The 25,764-nt window shown below is 46.6% G+C and overlaps 1 protein-coding gene across 1 annotated transcript in view; it reads right to left on the bottom strand.

Moving 5' to 3' along the window:
* CCDC192 (coiled-coil domain containing 192) overlaps positions 1-25,764 on the bottom strand; it is a 937,988-nt gene that overhangs the window by 728,409 nt on the left and 183,815 nt on the right. The window contains exon 3 of the mRNA XM_086963041.1: positions 17,490-17,594. Within this exon, the coding sequence (XP_086819167.1) occupies positions 17,490-17,594 (105 nt within the window). The remainder of the gene's footprint in view (positions 1-17,489; positions 17,595-25,764) is intronic.

Here is a 25,764-nt window from a genome sequence, read left to right as displayed (position 1 = left end):
CTCCACAGGAGGCTGCACTGGAATTGTATCTTCATGACCCTCCTGTTCCTCTGGATGATGCACCGGAGTCGCCGAAGCCTGAGGATTCTCAACATCTTCCTCCTAATGCTCGGAAGACTGACACGGATCCAGAGATGGATTCGGTTCCAGATCCGGTGAAGGCCCTCGAGACTGATGGGCGAGGCTTCACCTTCAGGCTCACGAGATGGTGATGGAGACAAAAAGTCTTTATGATGCTTGTAGGAGAGTAGGGTCTGCAATCCTATGATCACCCAGATTTTTTTGCTTTTGTTTCACTGGTTTACGACTTTCTCTGGCTGTGGGCCTGCCAATCAGACCCACAGCCTGGCTGTTCTCTTTCTAAATTACGACATGTACCCTAGGTGCATTTACCAATTGGTACTGGGCCACCTTATCAGACCCTGTAACTCAGGGCATAGGTGTACCCAGGGCCGCCAGGAGCTGCAGCGTGTATTATGCCACCCCTGACTGGCCGCCTAAATTTGACACAACTGGCTGCATGACAGCTGGGGCGAAGTCGTGTAATCACACTTTGCTTTAGATATAGTAGCCCTATATCTAACCCTACAATGGACACTCGAGTTCCTATCAGTCACTCCTATGGCAGGCCTTGACAATCCTGAAGGCAGAGTGCATGGGCTCGTGTGAACTAGGCTCTGGCCCGAGCCGAGCCCGGTTGCAGCTTGCGGAACCAAGACCCAATGGCTGTTCCATGATAACGCGTACCCCATTGGTAACTTCGGTGTCGCGTCATCAAGGCATGTCGAGTAAGGTGTCATACAAATCGGGATGCTGCCCTCTCACCAACCCTGGCGACGAGGTTAGCATTCCGCCCTTCTAGAGGGACACGACATGTACGTAACTGTGAACCCCGGTTAAAGTTAACTAAAGCCTCAGCTCCACAAAATGGATGCTGCCACCACAGACACGAGTCTGACCTCCTGCTGCTGGGAGTCCTTCCAGCGGGGAGAGCTTGGACAAAGGGTTTCCTGTCGAGGGCGGGGTTCGCACCGTCCCAGACAGGGTTTGTGTATTCTGGGTAGGTAGGGCTTTTTGCGAGAAGGTGACTGCGGAGTGGCACCCCGGTGCTCACTACGCATCTGCCGGTCAGAACCAGTTCTAGGGGCGCCAGCCCTGGCCTGGGGAAAGTCCGGCAGGGGAGAGGGGTGTAACTACCCCCCTTCCTGGTCCCACCCTTAGGGCAGGACCTAGTCATGTACCCACCCCTTTCTTTAGGATAAAGGCCGGAGCGGGGACCCTTCCAAATTAGATCATCTTTGAATCAAGAACTACTTTCTACGAAAGGACACTCAAGACTCTTCTCAAGATTTCTCCCTTGTGACTAAGGAGTAGTCACCCTGCATCAGCGGGCACCATCTAAGAACTCTGCGGTTTGCTGCAAGTCCTTCCTCAAGGATCCGACGGCCCAGCTCGACGAGAACCGGCTTCCCTGGCACCTCTGACCTCTACCCACGTCATCAGCTCAGCTGTGATCTGTGGGTGCGACGAGACCTCGAGGGACCGGCCATCATCAGAACCTGCACGCTCTTAAACCAGCACGACCATCGAAGCGATTCCCTGGTGAGTGCTCTGGGGTCCGAGAAGCCCCGACCCTGAGCCGCTCCAGCACCGAAGTGCAGTCTCCCAGCATCTCCCCGATCTGCGTGGGGCCCTTCTACTCGCTGCTCAGCACGTTGTCTGGTCACTAGCCGCTGGCTTGTGCCCTTCTGTGACGACATCCGACAATCAACACTGCTGGTCTGGTTGCTCCAGACTGGCCCTTGCTTCCATCCTTGCGAGAAGCACCCCGGACCCTCCTGGTCCCCTCAAGACGCCATCTTAGGCCCACCACGTGGCCCTGAGATCTGCCAAGGCTTGTTGCCCCATCCTGGGCCCAGCGACGCCGACAGCATCATCCTTCGTGGGACAGCTCGCACCTCCACCGTGGTCGCCGACAATGCCTCCTGGTCCGTGAGACTGCAGAGCCTAGCGTCGCCCACTCACCTAGTCGAGGTGACGGCCAACCGGTGCCTATCTGGTACCCTCTGACTACTGGCTAGTAGTACGAACTTGGTCCCCTCTGCTTTCAGGTATCAACAATCTCTGATCCAGGCTTGGATCTCTACGAACTATTCAGCACTGGTCGCCGGCCAGCAACTCCTTTTCTTCCGGCTCCTGGCTCGTCAGCGAAGACCCCGACGCCTGTAAGACTTGTGCAGCCGCAGCCCTCGTGGCTAGGTAACTCGGCATTTCGGTGCCTGCATAGTCTCTTTACTCTAGGGTCCCGAGTCCCTCGCTTCCGACTTGCCTTATCGGGTCCGCCCGAGACCTTAAACTTTCCGTGTCCTCGGACACTTGTTTTAATTGTGCACTTGAAGTATTTTCCTAAGAGATTTGGTTTGTGCTTAGTACCCTGTCCTCATAAAGAGTACAGGGCTGTTGTGATTCTTAATAAATATACTGTTTATTTTCATAACACTTGTGTGGTGTCCTTTCACTGGGTGTTCAAGGGGTACATGTGTGATAAACAGCTGGCTTAACGCGCCCTCTCGAGTCTTTAGCCTTAGACTGCTCGTATCCACGCTACTAGGATAGCTGGTCTATAGGTTGACTTACAACCAAACACCATAAGGGTCGTTGGGACGATACATAGCGGTCGCTAGAATAGCGAACGTTGCATATCGGGCCAACTTCTCACATTGGTGGCAGCGGTTGGGATTTGAGCTTGCTGTTGTTTTACCACACGTATCCTAAGAATATCTTGTTGAAAGATCGCATAAGTACTGTTAGTACATATAACTAAAGCTTAGAATACTCTGAGTTCTACTGAACCAGCTGTTGCAGCTCCTCAAGGCCTAGCACACCTTGGCTGCAACTCTTAGCAAGGGAACAGTAGGTAAACACATAGTGTAGGTAGGTGCATCACTTACACCACACTAGAAGCAGTATGTCGGACAAAGGAGGAAACTCTGAGTCGCCCCTTGTGTCAGTTGACCCTCCACAGGTCATCTCTTCAAGATATACTGCGCTTAACTTCCATGAGTTACGACAAGTATGTACCTCTAGGAAGATTAAGCAAGGGGCTAACCCCACCACCTCCTTTCTGATTGGTCTCCTCGAGACTTATGATGCCAGAAAGGCTGAGAAGCTTCTTAGCCATTCTAATCCAGAAGGAGACATGCCTCCCCTCGAGGGAACCAGAAGTGACCCTGACCTAATCCTCCTCTCAACCGAGAATGAGAATGAGGAGGAGGACGAGGAGGAGGATCCCTCTGGGGATGAGGCAGATAAGGGACAGGTAGAAGTCGTCAGACTAAGCAGGTCCAACTTAAGCAAACATGATAGCGGTACTGGGGGACCCCTGGGGCCACTATCAGGTCAGCTTAACATTGGGAATGGACGAGCCCGATCTCTGTCAAGAGACTCTGGCAGATCCCTTCAAACCAATGGCTCTCGCAACTCTTCGCAGAGAGGGATGACGTCCCCTCAGCGGAGAGTGTACGAAGCTAAGGAAAGGGCAGCTAATCTGAGGATCGAAAGGGAAGAACTTGCCCTGGCCAAAGAAAGGCTTGCCTTTGCGAGAGAGCAACAGTTAAGTGGGGTAGTCCCCACTGGTGGCAGCAATGTACCTAGCAATAGGGAAAAGAGTTTCGATACGAAACACCTTGGTAAGATAGTGCCCCCCTTTAAACAAGGGGACGACATCCACAAATGGATTACTGCTTTGGAGAGGGCCTGCACTGTGCAAGGTGTTCCCCAGAGTCAGTGGGCAGCTATCTTGTGGCTCTCCTTTGAAGGTAAAGGAAGAGACAAGCTCCTCACCACAAGGGTGGAGGATGCGAACGATTACCAAGTCTTGAAAAATACACTCGTTGAAGGGTTCGGCCTAACCACTGAGCAGTACAGGGTGCTGTTCAGGGATACCCAGAAAACGCAGTCTCAAGACTGGTCTGACTTTGTCGATTGTGCCACTAAGGCTTTTGAGGGCTGGTTGCTGGGCAGTAAGGTTACTGATTACAAAGGATTGTATAATTTGATGATGAGAGAACAAATTTTAAACAATTGTCAGAACCAGTTGTTGCATCAGCATCTTGTCGACTCGGATCTGACCTCTCCCCAAGAATTGGGAAAGAAGGCAGACAGATGGGTTCGTACGAGAGTTAAACAAAACCAGGGCCAGAATCAAGGTGGTCAGAAGAAAGCAGACCAGAAGGGTAAAGATTCTAAGGGGGAACAAAATGACCAGAAGTCTTCGACAGGTCCCCAACAACCCAAAGAGGGTGGGGGTCAGGCTCCCCAAAAGAAGAAAGAAGGCCAATCCAAAAGATGGTGCCAGTACTGTAAAAGTAAATCTCACTGGTTTAGTGAGTGCACCAAGAAAGGAGGAGGGCAGACTCCTGCCACTGCAGCCCCTAAGGCACCTGTGCCCCCTAGTACAGTCAGCAGTGGTAGTGCGCCTCCCAAGGGTTTAGTAGGGTTAACCCTGGGTTCTGAGGGGCGTGACAACTTAGTTGGCACACTCACTCAGGCTGTCCTTGTCAGTACAGGGGACGCGGACGTGTCCCCTGACATAAGTCCCAATACCGTGGGCAAATACAGACAGACGCCTTTCATAAATGGAAAGATGGCTCAGGCCTATAGGGACACTTGTGCCAGCGTCACCATGGTGACGCCTAACTTTGTGGACCCTGGACAGATCATGCCAGGTACAGAATTCCTGGTGACCAATGCAAGCAATGTCACTACCAATCACAGTATGGCAATTGTAGCTTTCTCCTGGGGAGGGGTAACTGGCCAAAAGAAGGTTGTAGTTAGTCCAGACCTCCCAGTGGATTGTTTGTTGGGCAATGATTTGGAGTCATCACAATGGTCAGAAGTGGAGCACCGGACTCACATGGAAATGTTAGGTTTGCCAGCACATGTGTTCGCTGTGACCAGGTCACAGGTCAGGAAATGCCCCACTGAACAGGTGCTGGATCCTGGAACAACGGACCAGACACCTCCCAAGAAAAAGAGCAGTAGGGTTAAGGCTGCGCCTTCCCCCTTGCCCCAGGTCGTGGATCAAGTCTCAGAGGAGGCTGACCTACAGGAATTGAGGGAAACTGAGCCGAGAGAGTTCGAACTTGATCAAGTTGAATTCTTGGGTTCAGGGGGACCCTCAAGGGAAGACCTGGGGAAGGATCAGTTAGACTGCCCTTCTCTTGAACCCCTCAGACAGCAGGCTGCTGCTGAGGCTGCTGGGAACGCCACAGGTACCCACAAGGTATACTGGGAAGATGGACTCCTGTACACTGAGTCAAGAGACCCCAAGCCTGGCATGACCAGGAGGCTGGTTGTACCCTTGTCTCAGCGTGGTTTCCTACTTACCTTGGCCCACGAGATTCCCTTAGCAGGTCACTTAGGCCAGACGAAAACGTGGGACAGGCTTGTCTCACACTTTCACTGGCCTCATATGAACGAAGATACCAAGGAGTTTTGCCGCTCCTGTGTCACTTGCCAAGCCAGTGGTAAGTCAGGTGGCACGACAAAGGCCCCCCTTATACCAATGCCTGTGGTGGGGGTGCCCTTTGAACGGGTGGGGATCGACATCGTCGGTCCCATGGAACCACCGACAGCATCAGGGCACAAGTTTATACTGGTGGTAGTGGATCATGCCACCAGGTATCCTGAAGCTATTCCCCTTAGGACCACTACAGCACCTGTTGTGGCAAGAGCCCTAGTTGGAGTATTCTCCAGAGTGGGCTTCCCTAAGGAGGTCGTCTCCGACAGAGGTGCAAACTTTATGTCGAGCTACTTAACTGCTATGTGGAAGGAATGTGGTGTTAACTACAAGTTCACTACACCCTATCATCCACAATGCAATGGGCTTGTTGAGAGATTCAACAGGACCCTTAAAGGGATGATTCATGGACTACCTGAAAAGCTTCGGCGTAGATGGGACGTCCTGATCCCCTGCCTCTTGTTCGCCTACAGAGAAGTCCCACAGAAGGGGGTTGGCTACAGCCCTTTTGAACTTTTGTACGGGCATCCTGTAAGAGGACCCCTGTGTTTGGTGAAGGAAGGATGGGAGAGACCTCTCAAAAAGCCTGCAGCCAACATAGTGGACTATGTGCTTGGCCTCCGCTCGCGGATGGCTGAATACATGGAGAAGGCATCTGAAAACCTTAAGGCCAGCCAAGAACTCCAGAAAGCTTGGCATGACCAAAAGGCTGTCTTGACTGTTTACCAGCCCGGACAGAAGGTGTGGGTGTTGGAGCCAGTGGCCCCAGCAGCACTCAAGGACAAATGGTCCGGGCCCTACACCATCCTGGAGAAAAAGGGAGAGGTCACCTACCTGGTCGACCTGGGAACTCCCCGGAGCCCCCACAGGGTGCTTCATGTCAACAGGCTCAAGGCATATGTCGACAGGAAGGACATGAGTTTGCTCATGGCCCTAGATGAGGGACAGGAGGAGGAGAGTGACCCTCTCCCCGACCTGCTCACTCAGAATCCTGACGATGGATCGGTAGATGGTGTTGTCTTTTGTGGCAGCCTCTCCGAACATCAACAGAGAGACTGTAAACAGGTTCTTCAGTCTTTCAGACATATGTTTTCTCTAACACCCAGCCAGACCGATTGGTGCACCCATGAGGTTGACACTGGTGACAGCTTGCCCGTTAAGAGTAAAATCTACCGGCAGCCTGATCACGTTAGAGACTGCATCAAGAGTGAAGTGCAGAAAATGTTGGAGCTGGGAGTCATTGAACCCTCGGATAGCCCTTGGGCTAGTCCCGTAGTTCTAGTGCCGAAACCTCACACCCCGGGTGGTAAGAGAGAGATGAGGTTTTGCGTAGACTACAGGGGTCTCAATGCAGTCACTAAGACTGACGCCCACCCAATACCAAGGGCAGACGAGCTTATCGATAGATTGGCTTCGGCCAACTACTTAAGTACGTTTGACCTGACAGCTGGGTATTGGCAAATCAGGTTAGCTGAGGACGCCAAGCCTAAAACCGCATTTTCAACCCCTGGTGGGCATTATCAGTTCGTGGTGATGCCCTTTGGTCTGAAAAATGCACCTGCCACCTTCCAAAGGTTGGTGAATCAAGTCCTTACTGGGCTGGATGACTTCTGTGCGGCGTATCTTGACGATATCGCTGTCTTTAGCTCCACCTGGGAGGATCACCTGGTCCACCTGCGGAAAGCGTTAGAGGCTCTGCAAGCAGCAGGCCTCACTATCAAGGCCACCAAGTGCCAGATAGGGCAGACACAGGTTGTATACCTGGGCCACCTTGTAGGTGGGGGCCAGGTTCAGCCACTGGAGAGCAAGATACAGTCAATCAGGGACTGGGCTCCTCCAACCACCCAGACTCAGGTTCGAGCTTTCTTGGGCCTGACTGGATACTACCGGAAGTTTGTCAGGAACTATGGTTCCATCGTGACACCATTAAACGAACTGACAAGCAAGAAAATGCCAAAAAAGGTTCAGTGGACAGCGAGCTGTCAAAAAGCATTCGATGACCTAAAGCAGGCCATGTGCACGGCGCCTATCCTCAAGAGTCCGGACTACTCCAAACCATTCATTGTCCAAACAGATGCTTCTGAGTTGGGTGTGGGAGCTGTTCTTTCTCAACTGAATTTTGATGGTCAAGACCAGCCCATTGCTTTTATAAGCAGAAGGCTGACCCCTAGAGAGAAGAATTGGTCAGCTATTGAGAGGGAGGCCTTTGCTGTGGTTTGGGCCCTGAAGAAGCTGAGGCCATACTTGTTTGGCACTCACTTCAAGATTCAGACCGACCATAAGCCCCTCTTGTGGCTAAATCAGATGAAGGGTGAAAACCCCAAACTGCTAAGGTGGTCCATTTCCCTACAGGGGATGGACTTTACAGTGGAACATAGACCTGCTACTGATCATGGCAATGCCGATGGGCTCTCCAGATATTTCCACTTAGAACAAGAAGACTCACCTGGTCAAGGTTAGCTTATTGTTCCGACGTTTGGGGGGGGTCATGTAGGAGAGTAGGGTCTGCAATCCTATGATCACCCAGATTTTTTTGCTTTTGTTTCACTGGTTTACGACTTTCTCTGGCTGTGGGCCTGCCAATCAGACCCACAGCCTGGCTGTTCTCTTTCTAAATTACGACATGTACCCTAGGTGCATTTACCAATTGGTACTGGGCCACCTTATCAGACCCTGTAACTCAGGGCATAGGTGTACCCAGGGCCGCCAGGAGCTGCAGCGTGTATTATGCCACCCCTGACTGGCCGCCTAAATTTGACACAACTGGCTGCATGACAGCTGGGGCGAAGTCGTGTAATCACACTTTGCTTTAGATATAGTAGCCCTATATCTAACCCTACAATGGACACTCGAGTTCCTATCAGTCACTCCTATGGCAGGCCTTGACAATCCTGAAGGCAGAGTGCATGGGCTCGTGTGAACTAGGCTCTGGCCCGAGCCGAGCCCGGTTGCAGCTTGCGGAACCAAGACCCAATGGCTGTTCCATGATAACGCGTACCCCATTGGTAACTTCGGTGTCGCGTCATCAAGGCATGTCGAGTAAGGTGTCATACGAATCGGGATGCTGCCCTCTCACCAACCCTGGCGACGAGGTTAGCATTCCGCCCTTCTAGAGGGACACGACATGTACGTAACTGTGAACCCCGGTTAAAGTTAACTAAAGCCTCAGCTCCACAAAATGGATGCTGCCACCACAGACACGAGTCTGACCTCCTGCTGCTGGGAGTCCTTCCAGCGGGGAGAGCTTGGACAAAGGGTTTCCTGTCGAGGGCGGGGTTCGCACCGTCCCAGACAGGGTTTGTGTATTCTGGGTAGGTAGGGCTTTTTGCGAGAAGGTGACTGCGGAGTGGCACCCCGGTGCTCACTACGCATCTGCCGGTCAGACCAGTTCCAGGGGCGCCAGCCCTGGCCTGGGGAAAGTCCGGCAGGGGAGAGGGGTGTAACTACCCCCCTTCCTGGTCCCACCCTTAGGGCAGGACCTAGTCATGTACCCACCCCTTTCTTTAGGATAAAGGCCGGAGCGGGGACCCTTCCAAATTAGATCATCTTTGAATCAAGAACTACTTTCTAGGAAAGGACACTCAAGACTCTTCTCAAGATTTCTCCCTTGTGACTAAGGAGTAGTCACCCTGCATCAGCGGGCACCATCTAAGAACTCTGCGGTTTGCTGCAAGTCCTTCCTCAAGGATCCGACGGCCCAGCTCGACGAGAACCAGCTTCCCTGGCACCTCTGACCTCTACCCACGTCATCAGCTCAGCTGTGATCTGTGGGTGCGACGAGACCTCGAGGGACCGGCCATCATCAGAACCTGCACGCTCTTAAACCAGCACGACCATCGAAGCGATTCCCTGGTGAGTGCTCTGGGGTCCGAGAAGCCCCGACCCTGAGCCGCTCCAGAACCGAAGTGCAGTCTCCCAGCATCTCCCCGATCTGCGTGGGGCCCTTCTGCTCGCTGCTCAGCACGTTGTCTGGTCACTAGCCGCTGGCTTGTGCCCTTCTGTGACGACATCCGACAATCAACACTGCTGGTCTGGTTGCTCCAGACTGGCCCTTGCTTCCATCCTTGCGAGAAGCACCCCGGACCCTCCTGGTCCCCTCAAGACGCCATCTTAGGCCCACCACGTGGCCCTGAGATCTGCCAAGGCTTGTTGCCCCATCCTGGGCCCAGCGACGCCGACAGCATCATCCTTCGTGGGACAGCTCGCACCTCCACCGTGGTCGCCGACAACGCCTCCTGGTCCGTGAGACTGCAGAGCCTAGCGTCGCCCACTCACCTAGTCGAGGTGACGGCCAACCGGTGCCAACCTGGTACCCTCTGACTACTGGCTAGTAGTACGAACTTGGTCCCCTCTGCTTTCAGGTATCAACAATCTCTGATCCAGGCTTGGATCTCTACGAACTATTCAGCACTGGTCGCCGGCCAGCAACTCCTTTTCTTCCGGCTCCTGGCTCGTCAGCGAAGACCCCGACGCCTGTAAGACTTGTGCAGCCGCAGCCCTCGTGGCTAGGTAACTCGGCATTTCGGTGCCTGCATAGTCTCTTTACTCTAGGGTCCCGAGTCCCTCGCTTCCGACTTGCCTTATCGGGTCCGCCCGAGACCTTAAACTTTCCGTGTCCTCGGACACTTGTTTTAATTGTGCACTTGAAGTATTTTCCTAAGAGATTTGGTTTGTGCTTAGTACCCTGTCCTCATAAAGAGTACAGGGCTGTTGTGATTCTTAATAAATATACTGTTTATTTTCATAACACTTGTGTGGTGTCCTTTCACTGGGTGTTCAAGGGGTACATGTGTGATAAACAGCTGGCTTAACGCGCCCTCTCGAGTCTTTAGCCTTAGACTGCTCGTATCCACGCTACTAGGATAGCTGGTCTATAGGTTGACTTACAACCAAACACCATAAGGGTCGTTGGGACGATACATAGCGGTCGCTAGAATAGCGAACGTTGCATATCGGGCCAACTTCTCACAATGCTCACGAGATGAAGACCTCTTCTTCGAATCCGACTCCTTGCCGGAATGATGCCTCGAGCTATGCTTCTTCCTCTTATGTTTTTTCTTCGAGGAACCCGAAGCATGACCCGAAGCCGACGCCGACTCCGATCTCGACCTCGACCTGGTCTTCGACCTCGACTTCGGCTTCGATCTCGAGCGTCTGGATCTTGACCTCGAAGACCTCTTGGCATCCTTTCCTTTACCTTGGCCAGAATAAGTTTAGCCTCTCGTTCACGCAGAGCCTTCGGGTTCATTTTGGAGCAGGATCGACAGCCTCCGACATCGTGGTCCGAGCCCAGACACCACAAGCAATCACTATGAAGATCGGTTATAGACATCATCCTGGCACACGTTTCGCACTGCTTAAAGCCTGTCTTCTTCTACGACATCTTCGGCGAAGAACAACAGCTCGAAAAAGATAGAGAAACACACAAATAGCAACAAAGTTACTATCCGAAACACAAGAGATCCCAAGAAACCGTTAGCGTCGACGACACGGAAAAAAGGGAACTGATGTCATCACGCCGACGTAGGTCTAATAAGGAGTCGGTGACGTCAGCCGGAGTCGCGCGCGATGCTGTGCTTCAGTGACATCGTCCACGCCGGCGTGCTACAAAAGAGTTTTCCGAACGTATGCTGAGGCAGGGGGATATTCACAAGGTGAGGAATCGACTGGCAGATATATCTATCAGAAATAGTCTTTTTTAGGCCACAACACTATGTTCCCGCACTTGTCAGATTTCTTTATGACGATCTCCAGATTGTTCCCCAACTTGTTCATCAATTTGGCATACTGTACTTTGTTATATTGTTTGCTCCCTTTTTTACATTTCACTTGGTGGTATAGCTTTTGATGTCATCTGTAACGCTCTTGTGGAAGATGTCGACAGCATCTTTTGGCATAACCGGAATAAAAGTGGATTCAGGCTTAAAAGGGCTACTTCCTGCCCGTTGAGATAGTGAGATATATATATATATATTACCTACTGGCGGTCGCCAGTAGGTATATATAGTTAGGATTTTTTCTCTATGGGATTTTTGAAAATTCTATGTCTAATAACTTTGGCGTTTGTGGACGGAATTGGCTGAAATTCTCAGGAAAATGGCACATTTTGTTACTGAGCAGCCCCTGAAAATTTGGGGGGGGGGGTTCGTCAAGGGGGGGGGGTCGAGAAAAAAGGGGGTCCCAAAACGCGTTTTTCCCATGTTAATTTCCATAGGGCGGTTGGCCTCACTTTTAGCTCGAACGGCTGAATGGATTTGCATGAAACTTGGCAAAATTGTAGGGACTGTTAGCCCGATGTGCCTTTGCTAGGTCTCAATATATGTGCTCCAGTGGATTTTGATAAATTAACGTTCAAAAAAATATATATATCTGTGACAGCGCTCCGGGTAGCGCGCCGGTTCGCGTAATTGACGCGAAACGGAACTTCGCGAAGCGAAGCTGATTGGCTCTCCGGTGTCTGTCAACATTCTAAACAGTCCGGAGCGGCCGCCATCTTGTCTCTCGGTAGGATCGAGAGACAAGAGGAGGCCAAAACGAAGGGGGAAATGACCATAAGGGGGCATAGTAGATCCTCCCTGACCACCTAGGTTTGATGTGGAGGCTTTTTTTGCGTGGGGAGCGCCAGGTACGCTTTTGTGCAATGGGCGGTGGTAATCTAAATGATGAGGAGGGGGGGGGCATCGTTCAAAGCACATCAGCGTGCATAAACACGAAAATGTTTTTATCTACCACGTATTTGACTTATCTCTCTGAGATGCATTCCCTTGTGTTTCGGCAATGGTAGTCTGTTCATTACATAGATCGCCCGAGGGCGGTAGTACAGACCGCGCGTAGGAAAGGGTCAAAAGCCAGGGGTATAGGAGTATGTAACAAGCGAACAATTTAATTGAAAAAACTAAACGTGACAAACAGTGATGTCACTGACCATGTCATGAATGATGTAATATGTGACATCATCAGCAGTGGATTGCGGGTGCGCGATATATAGTTAGTGCAACTAACTATACATGGAATTTCAATGGTTTTGTGTGAGTAAAATAAGGTTTTGTAAATGCTAATTCCTAACTATATATGGTCTATAACCCATGGTTTTTTCAGTGAATATATATATATATCTATATATATATATATACATATATATATACATATATATATATATATATATATATACATATATATATATATGTATATATACACGTCCGTTCAACAGGCGGCCGGAGTTCCACACCTCATACCAACTCCGTCACGCACAAGAGGATACAGCACCACTGAGGAGGTATTGTGAGAATAAATTTGTTTATTTAGAGATAAACTGCACCAGAGTGAAATAGCCTATGCGTTTCAGCCGTAGCCATAACTCTCGACAGGCCATATATATTTAGTCTACATAAGTACGGCTACCCTAAGTACCTAGTGAGTTGCACGTTTATTTTATTGGTTGCATCCTCAAATTGGAATAAACAAATGCCCAACGCGTTTCAGTCCTCATAGGACTTTGTTCACGGGAAATATCCCGCTATGTACTGAGGGAAGTAGTACTTGTGGAGACAACATGCAGCGGCGTGGTCCTGCCGCGATGGAGGATGCACCACTGAAGAATGCCATGACCCCTGCGATGGGGATATATATTTCTGTGTAGATATTAGGCCCAGTGGAAGGTGTCATGCTGAAACGTGCCAGCCATGCCAGTTTAAAGAATATGACTTAATACTTTTTGCAAAAATTTTCGGGGATTGGAGAGTGGTTTGGAATTCCCCGGAGTGGTGCCACTGTGAGCTTGATGGAGAAGAGGCCAACAACGGTGTTAAATCTGGGAGCCGTCATCATCTTAACCATCTGTAGTCTACCCTAAAAGGAGACCTGCAGAGCAGACCATCTTGTTAGATCTGGTTCCATTCTATTTAGTAATGGCTATCAGCCACCATATTTTCCAACACCTTATTGATCAGCAAACCCAAATATTTCAAACCTGAGCTCTTCAATGAGAAGCCAAATACATTTTGCAGAGATCTTCAATCCTTATGCATAAGTAGCAGCCAATTTATCTTATATCCAGAGAAGACCAAAAAATTATTGATTAGAGTCTTGAGTTGAAGAATCTGGTTCCCTCAGAGTCAATAAGATATCATCTGCATAGAACAAGATTTTGCAAGTTTCTACAGGCATTTCTATTCCCCCCACTCAAGAAGAATATTGAATCGCTGAAGTTAATTATACGATTACTAAAAGGAACAGTAGCAGCAACAGCAGGCAACCCTTTCTTGGGCCCTGCAAAGTATGAAAGGATTTTGACAAATGGCCTCCGGTCTATCTGTGCCGTAGTGCCTGCGTATAGACATCGGAGTTGGTTTAGAAATACAGCTCTACTCCTGCCCAACTTAGGGTGCCGAAAAGTTACCCCCATTCAACCCAATAAAAAACCTTCTCTGCATCTGAGGAGAGCAGCAACTTATCATCGGAATCATTACTTACTGTCCATATCACACTGGACAAAAGACGCACATGATTACGGGAAGAAAGCCCTGGTACACAACCCACCTGAGAACTATGCATTAAACTAGGGAGGACTTACTGGGCTTCAAAAAAAGGTATATAAGCACTCTATTAAACTCCGGACTAATTACAACACCACCCTCCAGTTCTTTATAAAGCCTATAACGAAGCGGAATCAAAAACTGCCTGTTAATCTAAAAAAAACTCAATCGGAAAACCATCATCACCCGGGGCTTTGTCATTGGACATATTCTTAATAGCCTCAGAAATCTCCTGCTCTGTGATCTCCCCTTCAAGGAGCTGCCTCCCATCTTTAAACAAGACAGGAAGATAAAGCTATCTCGGAAAATCAAGCTCCGAAGTGGCCTCAATTGGAGCCTACGTGCTACAAAGTGTTGAAAAGAAATGCACAAATGCTTCTGTAATCTTTACCGGGTGTATAAGCAATCCTATATTTTCATTAGGGATTGCTTGAATGGCAGAATTTGTCTCACTTTGAGTTAATTATGCTGCAAGTAGCCTACCTGTCTTTTCACCTTGCTCATAATGACGCCATTTTAGGCCACGTAGAGCATACTCCGCTTCTGTTATAAGATGTGTATTGAGATCATATTTTGCTTACTCCAGCCGATGTAAGGAAACTGCTGTGGGATGTTGTACATAAGTCTCTGTAAGATCATGCACTAAACTCTCTAATAGTGTTTGCACATCTCAGATTTCCTGCATTCGAATCACTGGATCACAACTGAGCATACCTCTTAAGGTGGCCTTTCCTGCTGTCCATAACACCTGTGTGGAAGATGTGGAGAATTCATTATACAACAAGAATTGAAGTATTAGGCCAATAGGTTTCTGCTTATTCTCCGGAGTACGATAGTGTGAAATATTCAGCCGCCAGCACTTGGACACAGGAGACACATGTCCTAAATCCAATTCCAAAGTTATCAGGGAATGGTCAGAGATTCCCCCAGTATCAATAGTACAAGCACTCAAGTAGGCCAATGAGGCATAAGACATTAAAAAGAAGTCTAATCGGGAACAGGTCCCATGAACACATGACATAAAAGTGTACTCTCTATCTCTTGGGTGTATCAAATGCCATGGATCTTTTCCGCCATGATACCGCATTAATACCGGTTTACATTGTTCGGAATTCCTCTATCCCTTGTGTTAGCTCTATCCATTGGCCCAGAATGATCCAAAAAGGGATCATTTACTGTATTCCAGTCATCACCAATTATTGTCTTGATGTGACCAAACTCTGTCAGCAGTCTAAATGACGCCATGAAGAAAGATGCCGGATCATGATTGGAAGCGCACACCGACCCCACAACCTAAATCTGATCGATAGTTTTACATTTTACGACGAAATCACGGCCCAACGGCCCCTCCACATCTTCAGAACATGGGCCAGAACACATTTGTGGAACAGAACTGCAACTCCACACCTTTTCAAAGAAGACTGTGGGGTCAATTACAAAATGGCCCTAAAGGCTCCGTCCTTTGGATGTAGCCTTTAGGGCTGCATCGTAATGGGCAGGACGGTTTACTTTCCGACTGCCTCATTATGTTGGAGGTGGTCGGAAAGTAAACCAGCCGGTCATTCCGGCTGGCTTCCAACAGGCTCGGAGAGCCAATTCGCCAGTCGGAGTCCAGCCTATAATCTTAAGGGCAGGCCTTTGAGCCCTTGAGATTACAATGAACACTTTCCAACATGGTTTCCATGCCAGCCGACATGGAAACCATGTTGAAAAACGTGTTTTGGGGCCTACAGCAGGGCCCCCTTTGGTGCACGCCCCCGATTGGAGGCCGAGGAGGCTGTTGAACCCTTCACCTTGTGGCAGGCACCTCGATGTGCCTGCAACTCGGTGCAGGGATGAACTGCACCTCCTTTTTTTCAGTGGGAGCTTGTGTTACGACAGGTTTACAGCAATAACACAAGATCCCATTGAGAAAAGGGATCATGCGACGGAACTATGTTTGGTTGCATTGAAATCAGTTGGTCGGTACCGCCGACCGGGTGTCGGTTGGTCCCATGACCGAGTCGGTGTCAGGGAAAGTGATTCTGCCCTATCATCATAATAATCCCCTGAGTGTCAGAAAGGGCAGTGGGCAGTAAACTACTACGAACTACATGACCCACCCAATCTCCTTAGTATGCTCGATTCCAGGGCTGAACGGTGAGTCTGCTGCAATAAGGTGATGTGTGGGAGTTTTGAGGCAATATAAGACAACACATTCTTCCTCTTAATGTAATTTGTGAAGCCATTAACATTAAGGGATAGTATGCCTATGTTTTAAACTGTGAAGGCAATGAAAACCCTCATTTCTTCTTCTTCCCCTCCTCCTTCATTTGCTCACTCTCGTGACTATGGGAGTATTTTTCCAGTATTTGGGTTGGAGGAACAGGTATGATCTCAATCGGGGAAACCAGAAATTTAAAAAGCAGTATGGTGGATTTAATGGGAACAACCTCAAGCACTGCAGACAGTGTTGTTGACCTCGTAGAAGAGAGATTCATTCATGTTGATGATGTACTCAACAAGAACATCATCAATTGAGCATCATCAGCAACAGAGACAGCTGGTTTTACTGTCTTTTCATAGTAAGATTTCCTCAATTTCTGCATCTTCAACAAGGTTGTTGAGGGTGGCATTCATGTGACAAAAGCAGCGAGATGACTTTTTATTTCCTAAAGGGGGCATAGAGACTTTATGTGTGTCACACATGATGTCTGTGGCTTACCGTTAGCCACAAAGGGTTTAGGACGTCATGGATTCAACAAAGGATGATTTGGAATTTTTCTCAACCTGAGAGACGATTTTTCAATACCTATTCTTATGAGATTTTGAGGGAGGTAGTTTAGGATCACTACTGATGAGTCCTGATCTGAGGAAGCAGCAGCTTGGAGGAAAAACATCAGAAACTTTAACGCCTTGGCTGAAAAGAGCCTACATATCTTGCAACTTTAGGATCCGAATATAGTCAATGAGTACACTGGGCATATACATCATCCACATACATCTTTGGCCCACACAAGATGCAGGCTTTAAAATTGTCCTTTTTTGTTTATAGAGATTATTACAAGATTTCTCTTGTTCTAAGATACCCCAAAAGAAGAAAAGGAAAAACATATTTCATCAAGAAACTAATAGTAAAGGAGCAAGAAAGTGCTGCACATGCCTGAAACTACTGGTGAGGGAGAAATTAATATCTAAATATCCCATGGAAGCAAAACACCTTAATCTTGTCACAAGAAAACGCTTTCTGTGAATAGAGCTCTTGAGGAGGCCTTTCCACTTTATATGTGGTAGAACACACAAGGTGAAATACAAAAAGGGTGCGTGTAGACATTAGTATTTTAACATGCATTAACAATTTATTGTCAGCCTGGATACATCTGGAAGATTCAGTCCAGAACAAATTTGAATCCACTGACACTATTACAGTATCCATTGGTAGTAAATCTACTTACCACCATTTCAAGTGTCCTTGCATGTTCTTCTGTGTTTTCATATAATCTTTCCAAATCTTTAAACTTTGCAATTTCAGAGACGTTAATATCTTCCTTACATGACCCCTTCAAAATACAGAAATATGATTTAGCATATAACATACAAATTATACCTAACTTACACTTTAACATCACCAATTACAGTTCTTACCGTAAGGAATCATATGAATCTCCACCTCATTAAAGGGTGGAATACTGTTGTGACTTGGGAGTACCCCGTGGCTGCGACCATAAATCCTGTAACTTCCTTCCAGTTGCAACAGTGCATTTTTGGATAAATGCATTGAGAACTTAACACTCAGATCTGGCAAAGTCTTAGGATTTTCCAACAAGGAAGGATGTTAGTGCCATCATTTCTATGATACCTTGCAGTCTCTTAAGACAAATAATTTAGACTAAATTGTTTTCTATCCAGAATGACAAACTCTTCAAAGAGTCTATACCAGCCAAAAAAACACACTTAAGTGTATGTGGCCAATGTTGTAAATTACAATATTGGAAACAGAAGTACTAGCTGCCTTATCTTTAATTGAATGGGCCCCAGTCATACCTGTGAGACCAGAGACTGATAATATGTGGTATTGTAATAAAATATCAGACAGGTGATGCGGTTAGCCATTCTTGTGTGTATGGTAATATAATTAAATAGTTGCTTATATGTATATGGATTCTGATTGTTTATGTAAAGTTCCATGGTTATTAAATGGATGCTTGAACTTACTTATCTCCATGGTTTGGTAAAGGGCATATCCTATGATTCTTTTCCCATAATTTCACACCCTAATATGCACTATGATGGAGAGTACAAACCCTAATAAACAGAACAACAGTTGTTGAGCTCACAAATATCCACTGAGCTGCTCATGTAAATCAAAATTTGGAAATTCCATACATCTCTTGATCCTTTAAGAACCTTCAATTTAAAGTGTGTCAACATTTTGAAGACTTTGGGACTGATAAAGATCTTGGCAGATGTGTTATTCTGTCACAACAGTGACGAATAGCCCATAGGCTGAAATATAAATCCCATGGATAATGGAATTTATATTTAGGCAGACAGGAAAACCGACACCGTTATGACGGAATAACCCGTCCGCCAAGACCTAAATCAGGCCCTATAACACTTACAAAGAGATACTATTTTGACCACTACAATAAGATGGTAAGCCATACAAACGTAGAGAGATGTTACTTATCTAAACAATATTGCAAATATAGCTTATAATTCTAAAACGTTTGTCTTTAACATTTTAGGAAATACAGCTCTTCATAAACTGGCAACTTTTTTGCACTTAATAGCTTAACTCAAATTAATAAAAATTCAAGGTACTCCTCTTTTCTAATTTCAACTTTGATTGACTTAATGATTCCTAATATTTACTTTCAAATAATCAAAACTTTTCCACTGTAACATACCAATTAAGGTCACAGAATATGATTTAAAATCCATGGTACTTCTATATTCTCAACATTATTATAGCAATGTATTATCAAAAACTTTCTTATTTTGCATTAGTGCCTTTGAATGTGAACTCATAACAATTCATGACAGAGAATTAATTGATATTCATTATCATACAATCACTTTAAATATAACATGCGAGAAAAGGGGAATCAACAGAATAGAGTTCTCCCGAGCTGATGGCTAGAGAATGGAGTTGCAAGATAGACTCCTACACGACCGCAGAGAGAGTAGATTATAAAGACAACTGTTGTCCAAGAAATGTGATCACATCTGGGGAGTCTGGATAGCACATTATAAGTTTACCTAAAAATGACAGATAGATAGAGCAGAGCAACCAGAGCAGGTCCTTAAATTAGTTACTGTACAAAAAGAACAAAGGATCTCTTAAGCCATTTATTTTATTACACACCACTCCTGAATATACAATTGCATATTGATGAACTGCATATTTATTTATTTTATTTATTTATTTATACAATTTATATAGCGCGCAAATACCCTAAGGTGTCTCGCGCTTTTCATATCAAGTGCATAGAGAGGTCAAGTTCTTACTGATTAAAAAGCCATGTTTTTAATTGTCTCCGAAACGTCATCAGAGAAGGACTGGATTTTATATGGAGGGGGAGAGTGTTCCATAGCCTGGAGACAGCGACTGTAAAGCGTCTGTCCCCCAGTTCACTTTTTTTGTGCGAGGAATTTGAAGGAGATTAGCTGTGGATGAGCGCAAGGCTCTTTTGGGCGTGTAAGCAGACAAGGCTTTCTTTAGAAATTCTGGCCCTATGTTATTCCTGGCCTTATAGGTGATACATAGCGCCTTAAATTTGGTGCGGCTCCTAACCGGAAGCCAGTTCAGTTGTCGGATAATCGGGGAGATGGACGAGAATTTTGGTGTATGGGTCAGGATTCTGGCAGCAGCGTTTTGGACGAGTTGCAACTTATTTAGGACTTGCTCTTGGGCATTTAGTAATAATCCATTACAGTAGTCAACCTTAGATAGAACTAGAGTACACATCAAGGTCTTGCCCACGCTGGATGAGAGAAACGGCAGTAGTTTCTTGACCATCCTCAAAGTATAGAAAGATGCTGAGACTACTGCATTGGCATGGCTTACAAATGATAGTTTACTGTCAAATAAAACCCCTAGGTTCCTGACTTTATTAACCGGTGTCGGGGGAGGGCCTAGATCAGGAGGACACCATGCTGGAGACCAAGACGGGGTCAGGCTACCAAAGATCATGACCTCTGTCTTGTCTGAGTTTAATTTTAAACAATTGTGATCCATCCAGGAACTGATGGCCATCATACCATTCTGAAAGTTGGCCGCAACTGCTCCTCTGTTGTTATGAACAGCCAGTACCAACTGGGTATCATCAGCGTAGAATGTTAACCCAATACCGCATGATTTGATGACCCTCGCCAGGTCCGACACATAGATGTTGAATAGCGTCGGACTTAACGAGGATCCCTGGGGAACACCACACGGTAAGGTGAAAACAGGGGAGAAGAAGTCACCCAGTTTAACTGAATGCTCATGGCCAGACAGAAAAGAAGTCAGCAGTGATTTGGCTTTGTCCTGAACGCCAATCTTTCCTACACGGTCGATCAAGATGTTATGATCGACCGTGTCGAAGGCCGCAGACAGGTCCAATAATATCAGAACTGCTGCGCCTCTTTGAGCCATAATCACTCAGACCTCATCTGCTGCCTTTATCAGGGCAGTTTCAGTCCCATGACCCTTCAAGAATCCGAATTGGGTATCATCAAGGAGATTATTCTGATCGATGTAATTGGCCAGCTGATGATTCATAATTTTTTCGAATATTTATGACGGGAAGGGGAGGGATGCGATGGGTCGATAACTCTTGGATTCTGAAGGATCCAGACTTGGTTTTTTCACTAAGGGTTTAATGATTGCTTTCTTCCAGACCGAAGAATAGGAGCCTGAGCGAAACAAAGCGTTGCAGATGTTTGTCAGAAGGGGAGCTATCAAGTTAGTCACTGGCTTGATGATCAAAGGTGGACATGGATCCAGTGGTGATCCCGATTTGATGGTTGTCATGATTTCCTTTATCTGTGTAGGGGTGATTTGAGTAAATTCGCACAAAGCTATAGAAGTTGGGGGATAATTTGTATTGGGACTGGTGGGTTCTGAAGTTGTCTTTGTAGAATAGTTGGAGAAGATGTCATTAACCTTGAGTTTGAAAAAATCTGCCAGTTCATTACACAGATTTTGAGATGGTTCTATGGTAGTACAAATTGGTGGGGTGGACAAATTCGAGACAACTTGATAGAGTTGTTTAGTGGAATTTTTGGCTGACTCTATTTGCTCCAGATAATATTTTTGTTTTTCTGTGGTTAACTGCGTTCTGTAAATGGCCAAAGCTTTTTTGTAAGCATCTCTATCGTTGTTATCATAGAGTTTACGCCAACGTCTTTCTAAATTTCGACAACGTTGCCTTTCCAATCTAAGGGTTTCAGAAAACCAAGGAGTGGAAGGTGTTGCGATTAGGCAGCATTGTTTTTGCAGGGGCTAACGAATTGAAGGCATTATTGAGCCAGACACTGTAATTTTCTGAAGCAATGTGGGGATCTGTTGTATCCCCTGGTTGAGTAGAGAGCAGGGTAGACTGTAAAGTTAGGTCATCCAAGTTCTTCCAGTCTCTAAATTGTATATAAGAGCGATTTGTCGTGTATCAGTTTTTAACATTTCTAGTTATAATGGTGAACATTAATGCAGCGTGGTGTGTCCATGTTAGTGGTTTTACTGAAGGTGAGGTGATGTAAGGATTATTAGAAAAAAGGCCATCCAGTGTATGACCAGCCTGATGGGTAGGGACGGTAATCAGTAATTTGAGACCTGCTGAAGAAAGGTCGGAGACTAATGTTGACGAATCTCTGTCATTGAGATTTTCTAAATGAAAATTGAAATCGCCTAATATTATGTAATCAGGGTTGGCTGCTATGGGCTCTAGTAAGGTATTAAGGGATGCTAGAAAGGGGGTTCGAGGGGAGGGTGGACGGTAAATAAGAGTACCTTTGAAGGATTGCGCGGGGGAGAGCCTAATGCAGAAAGTTAGTGCTTCAGCTGAATCAAGGTCGATTGGTTCTATCCTTGTAACCAGGTTTTTTCTATATACAATAGCAATACCGCCTTCTCTTTTCCCTGGGAGACTATCCTGCCTGACCACATAATATCCATCCGGGACTGCTGTACAGAGATCGGGACCGGATGATTGATCTGTCCAAGTTTCTGTTATATAGAGGAGATCTAAGTCTTGGCTTAGTATGAATTCATAGATATCCTCTTTATGTTTTGTAAGTGAGCGAGCATTGATAAGCGCACACTGGGTAAGTTTGGCCTTGGTGTTTCTTTGGGGAAAATTTTGTATTTGTTGAGGAAACGGGATTGTCAATTTAAACGTACAATTTTTGCATTGTACGGATTGTAGGTTAATTAAAAAGTCTGTATTAAAGTGGGGACAACGCGAGCCTCCCATGGTGATTCTTATGTCCCTCAAATGATTGCTGGAATAAGTAATAACCTTACCTCCTTGGTGGGGTCTAAGGGGGCCAAGGGGTATGGCGCTAAGCACGGTATTAGCGCAGACGGGCGCAGACGGGCTTGCCTTATGCGCGCCCGCTGCGCCGTCGAGGATTGGTGTTCATTCGTAGGAGGAGTAGAGGAGGGTGGGAGTCAGTCAGCAACTGGGGCGTTGCCCCTGCCTTCCCCCCAAGATGGTGTCCGCCTTCTCTCGCCCCAGCAAGTAATCTGCTGTGCGAGGAGTGGGTATAAGGTACAAGGAAGAGTTGGGGGCTATAACAAAGTGCAAATAGCAATTTAAAATCAGCAAACAAGAACACACAGCAAATTTTTAAAAATTGAAATTTGATCGTGAGTCACTAGACTAAAATGCGAGGATAGCAGCAATGAAAAAAACAATGAGCCCTCGTAGCCTAACAGCCCCCGGCTTCCGCCTCAGGGGTGTAAGCACACTAGATCATATAACTGTAATAGGTGTCCATTGCAACTGCAGATTCAAATTCTTTTGACATGAATACAATGAAAACAATGGGTTAAAAGAATATATTTAAACATGCCTTGCATATAGGAGGCACTATTTTCATTATTTTTTTTAACTTAAAACTTAAAAACCATACAGTCTTACCAAAATATAACTGACAAAAGATAGCATTTTAAAGCTGACAAATCAAGAGAAAAATATCTATAAAAAGGCTCTAAACTGAAAACCAACACTTTTAGAATAGCAGGTGAAGTCATGGACCATCGTGCCCTTCAGAGCCAGCTAGACAGTTTTTACAAGAAAAAGAGGGATGGAAGTAAAGGTGAATCATCATTTTCTGATTCTTCGGAGGTGAGAGATTGTGGATGAATTCAGATAAAATCTCCATGACAGAAAACTATGATTACATGTAAATAACTTTGGAAAGGTCTGTTTGCTCTTTGATGGCAGGTTGTTATCATAGAAACTATCCATCAAGCAATTTCTTTTCTTAGAAGACGCAAACCCAAGAGAAACGACTTTATAATTTACAAAAAGATGTCATCAGTGATGTCATGAGTGATGTCACTGACCATGTCATGAGTGATGTAATATGTGACGTCATCAGCAGTGCATTGCGGGCGCGCAAGTTATAGTTAGCTGAACTAACTATAACGGGGGAATTTAAATGGTTTTGTATGAGTGAAATGTCCGGCTAACTATAACGTGTGATACCTATGGTTTTTTCAGTGAATTTCTAAGGTTTTTTAAATGCTAATTCCTAACTATAACTTGGCTGAAACCTATGGTGTTTTTTCAGTGAATTTCAAAGGTTTTGTAAATGTAATAATTGTTATAATTTTTTTATACTGATTTACCACATTGTTTTAAAGTATTTATTTTTAGATAGTTTATTTTTTAAATTACATTACTCCTCGGAGATACCGAGGGGGTCCTTTTTCGGCAGCCCTTTAAAATGGGCTGCCTTTGCCGATCCATGGCAAGATTATTGTGAGTAATTTTTACTTGAATCACACATTGCTTAATCATATGAAATGTAAAATGTTTCTATATCTATGATTCATAGATTGGTTACAAAGTGTGTACTTTAAAAAGCAAGATCGATTTCTTTAAACATGGTGCTTGCTATTCTGTACTTGCGTACTAGTCTCCTGTCGATCTCCATGTGTTTACATTGTGTATTTTAAAAATGGTGGCCGTCAGCGCATTCGTGGTACAAAAGGGGGTGGTGATGGACGGAGCATCTGAACCAATCAAACATTCACACCCAGTCAAGAGATCTGGGTTTAATCCATCACCGTTCTTTAGTCCACTCTGCCACCCCAGTTCAGATATGGCCCTATGCAAAACAGTCTGACCCTGTGCCTCATGGGAACAGTCCAGCCCGAACTGCCAAGCCATGCCTTCCCTGGACCTGAAACAAGCTTCCTAGGACCGGTTTCTGGCATTACAGCCGTCTTCAGCCAGGCTTGCTTGAATCCAGAGGCAAAGTGAGCAATGGACTCACATCTGAGCACACCCTGCCAACTTATGGCAAACAAAGCGGTACAAGAGGGGGTGGTGATGGACGGAGCATCTGAACCAATCAAACACTCACACCCAGTCAACAGATCTGGGTTTAATCCATCACCGTTCTTTAGCCCACTCTGCCAGCCCAGTTCAGACATGGCCATATGTAAATCAGTCTGACCCTGTGCCTCATGAGAACAGTCCAGCCTGAACTGCCAAGCCATGTCTTCCCTGGACCTGAAACAAGCTTCCTAGGACCGGTTTCTGGCATTACAGCTGTCTTCATCCAGGCTTGCTTGAATCCAGTGGCAAAGTGAGCAAGGGACTCACGTCTGAGCATACCCTGCCAACTTATGGCGAACAAAGCGGTACGAAAGGGGGTGGTGATGGACGGAGCATCTGAACCAATCAAACACTCACATCCAGTCAACAGATCTGGGTTTAATCCATCACCGTTCTTTAGCCCACTCTGCCAGCCCAGTTCAGACATGGCCATATGCAAATCAGTCTGACCCTGTGCCTCATGAGAACAGTCCAGCCTGAACTGCCAAGCCATGCCTTCCCTGGACCGGAAACAAGCTTCCTAGGACCGGTTTCTGGCATTACAGCCGTCTTCAGCCAGGCTTGCTTGAATCCAGTGGCAAAGTGAGCAAGGAACTCAGGTCTGAGCATACCCTGCCAACTTATAGACGGGGCATCAGCGCGTTCGTGGCAACTGACAATGACGAAGGAGACCACTCCGAAACGCGTCTGTAAATAAACATCGCTACTGCCACACACAAGCCCCGAGAGTGCCGTTTTTCTTCTATGAACGAGAAGGGAAGTTGAAGTGAGAATATTAGGCGGTGCACCACCGCTATATCGGCACCCGTATCGCGATTGCCCCGCCGCTGGTGCAAATACTGGAGCAGGATACTTTCTGGCGGAGGCACCGTAACGGACATCGACAATGATTCCTCAACTATCCATGTGTTTATACAACCGTTACCACGCATCTTTTACCACGAAGTACTGTTACAACTAAACCATTACAACGCAAGGGTATTTACAACGCATGTATTTACAACAGATTACACTACAACGCAGCTACTATTACAACGCATACCATTACAACGTAAGTGTAGGTAAATTTATCTTTTTTTAATACATTTATTAGGGGTATTGGGTTATGGGGTACAGGGGTATTTTTAGGGTTCAGGGCTAGGTTTGGGTTTAGGGGTATAGGGGTATTTTTAGGGTT

Source organism: Lissotriton vulgaris, chromosome 3_1 (assembly GCF_964263255.1).
Source record: "Lissotriton vulgaris chromosome 3_1, aLisVul1.2, whole genome shotgun sequence".
Classification (NCBI taxonomy): domain Eukaryota; kingdom Metazoa; phylum Chordata; class Amphibia; order Caudata; family Salamandridae; genus Lissotriton; species Lissotriton vulgaris.
This window is presented reverse-complemented; position numbering and strand designations above follow the sequence as displayed.